Below are 2,500 nucleotides of genomic sequence, written 5' to 3'. Positions count from 1 at the left end.
TTACAGTCAGGCTTTTTGCAGACTTACCTTCAATTTCTTTGTTCGCACTCCAGAGAATCTGAACATGGCTGGGATGCTAATGTTTAGGAGGGAGTTGTGAGCGTCCTCTGCTGGTTGGCCCTGTGTTGGACTGTTGCTGATATTAACCTCCAGGTACAGTTGGTCAATACTGCCGTTGATGCTCAAAATCTGGCTGTTGTTCTGCCTGGAAAACAAGAACAGCAGAACTCACAGAAGCCGCATGTGTGCCACCCTGAGCCAGCAGCATGTTCCAACTCCTTTTATAGAATCAGAATTGATCTTAATTTGTCATTGGACAGGTACAATAAATGTGACCATCCAATCCTCATACCTCAATAACTGAGCTGTCATACCAAACTCCATAGGGTTATTGAAAAGTCCAACCGTTTAACCCTAACCCAGGCATGGGCAAACTACGGCCCGGGGGCCACACGCGGCCCGTTAAACGTTTTAATCCGGCCCGCCAAACTTGAAAAATTAAATGAATAAACCTTGTTAATGTTATATTTTCACTGCAATTCTGGTGTTTTCCCACTAGAAAAAAGACAGTCAGGAGGAGAGTGATGGTGATATCCTGAAGGATAACAGAACTTTCAGTGCTTTAAAATAGAAATGGTTATTCATTTCTTTTAAAAAGGCACATTTTATTCATTTGATTTTAAGTGTTTTAAGACTCATTCCAAAGTCAGATATTTTGTTGTAATGCTTCTCTTCATTTTCATTTGAAATTAAAGCACATGTTTTCTCCATATCCCAAGATGTGTATTTTTTCTCCAATGAGGTGAGGTTACCAAAGCACTCCATCCATCCATCTGCTCCTGGTCCGGCCCCTTTGTCAAATGTTAGAACCCATTGTGGCCCACGAATCAAAATGTTTGCCCACCCCTGCCCTAACCCTAACTATTTAACCCTAACCGTTTAACCCTAACCGTTAAACCCCAACCCTAACTGTTTAACCCTAACCCTAATCGTTTAACCATAACTGTTTAACCCTAACCGTTTAACCCTAACCCTAACTGTTTAACCCATTTATACCCATTACACATTAACCGTATGACCTAAAAACATTAAAAATGTCGGCTGTATGAATCAGAGTAAAGTGCGACTCACGTGGGGAGTGGCCTCTGGTGGTCATCTGTGAAATGGGCTCTCATCTGCAGATTACTGTGACAATAGTTATCGGATCCACAGGCCTTTTGGATATGGATCTGGTTGATGAAGACATTTGACATCAGTGCAGGAACTGTCATCATGGACCGAACTTCCATCTGTCTGTTTGTCTAGTTTCTAGTTTTGTAGTATTTTGTTCCGCTCAAAGTTGTTGATTTGGAGATTTTTTTACTACCACATTCAGAACTTTTATATCCTTCCAAACCTTTTAGTTCTTGTTAAGTTCTGACCTGAGTTCTGATCGGTTTGGGGATGTTATTCAGTACCGGGAGATGCCTCAGGTCCTGGACAGTGTCTCTCTTCTCGGGAATGTTCTCGTACAGGGAGACATTTAAGGAGAACATCAGAGGTCTCACTCTATCAAGAACTGGACTCTGCAAAGCAGGAGATACAAACCAGAACATTTTAGTCAGTGTTGCCATATAAACTAAAATGACAAGTAAAGGCTTCGGTAGGGTTAGGGTTAGTTTACTAACCCTAAGCCTAACTAGTAAACTGCTGACAGACCTCTGTCCAAATGATGGGGGTTAAGGTTAGTAAACTAACCCTAACCCTAACTAGTAAACTGCTGACAGACCTAGTAAACTAGTAAACTGCTGACAGACCTCTGTCCAAATGATGGGGGTTACTAACCCTAACTAGTAAACTGCTGACAGACCTCTGTCCAAATGATGGGGGTTAAGGTTAGTAAACTAACCCTAACCCTAACTAGAAAACTGCTGACAGACCTCTGTCCAAATGATGGGGGTTAACCCTAACTAGTTAGTAGTATGATGGGGGTTAGGGTTAGTAAACTAACCCTAACTAGTAAACTGCTGACAGACCTCTGTCCAAATGATGGGGGCCTGTAATGTGACCAACTAGCACCAGTGTGGAGCCACTTTGGTGTTTGAGGACAAAGGCTGACGCTGCTGTGGCCGTGGTTCCGGACCCCCAGGTACAGAGCAAGCCACAATAATACTGACCTCTTCAAATCCGATTCAGGCCGCTTAAAAATGAACCGGACACATAATGGATTTTCCTGAGTGTAACTGCAGCCATTTAATGCAACGCTGACTTCTGGAGCGGCACAATTCTGCACCACTGACACGATTCAACTTTATCAAGTTGGAGTTTGTCAACCCATCATGATTTGTTCATTACCACTTAGATTAAAAACGGCAGAGTAAAATTCAATATTTTTTCTCCTGAAGATTGTTGCACTGACTGTAACCATAGCAACAGGGCATCAATCAGTGTCTCACCTTCAGTCCTACGTTCAAAGTCCTGCACTGATTCTTTGGCATCGACAGGAACCCAGGAAATGTGC

At 42.7% G+C, this 2,500-nt stretch overlaps 1 protein-coding gene across 8 annotated transcripts in view; it reads right to left on the bottom strand.

Annotated features, from left to right (window-relative positions):
• The window catches only part of LOC130519753 (integrin alpha-3-like), a 19,542-nt gene that overhangs the window by 9,535 nt on the left and 7,507 nt on the right, over positions 1-2,500 (bottom strand). For 7 of the 8 annotated variants that reach the window (XR_008948455.1, XR_008948453.1, XR_008948454.1 and 4 more), the window contains 4 exons: positions 2,436-2,500; positions 1,422-1,565; positions 1,132-1,229; positions 28-205 (listed from right to left, as the gene is read on the bottom strand). The exon at positions 2,436-2,500 is cut by the window's right edge and continues 72 nt beyond it. Coding sequence is in view for 1 of the 8 variants with exons in the window: in XM_057023301.1 (XP_056879281.1) it covers positions 28-205; positions 1,132-1,229; positions 1,422-1,565; positions 2,436-2,500 (485 nt within the window). In the remaining 7 variants the exon portion in view is untranslated. The remainder of the gene's footprint in view (positions 1-27; positions 206-1,131; positions 1,230-1,421; positions 1,566-2,435) is intronic. The other variant, XR_008948457.1, reaches the window with a different exon arrangement.

This window comes from Takifugu flavidus, unplaced genomic scaffold, assembly GCF_003711565.1.
Source record: "Takifugu flavidus isolate HTHZ2018 unplaced genomic scaffold, ASM371156v2 ctg203, whole genome shotgun sequence".
Taxonomy (NCBI): domain Eukaryota; kingdom Metazoa; phylum Chordata; class Actinopteri; order Tetraodontiformes; family Tetraodontidae; genus Takifugu; species Takifugu flavidus.
This window is presented reverse-complemented; position numbering and strand designations above follow the sequence as displayed.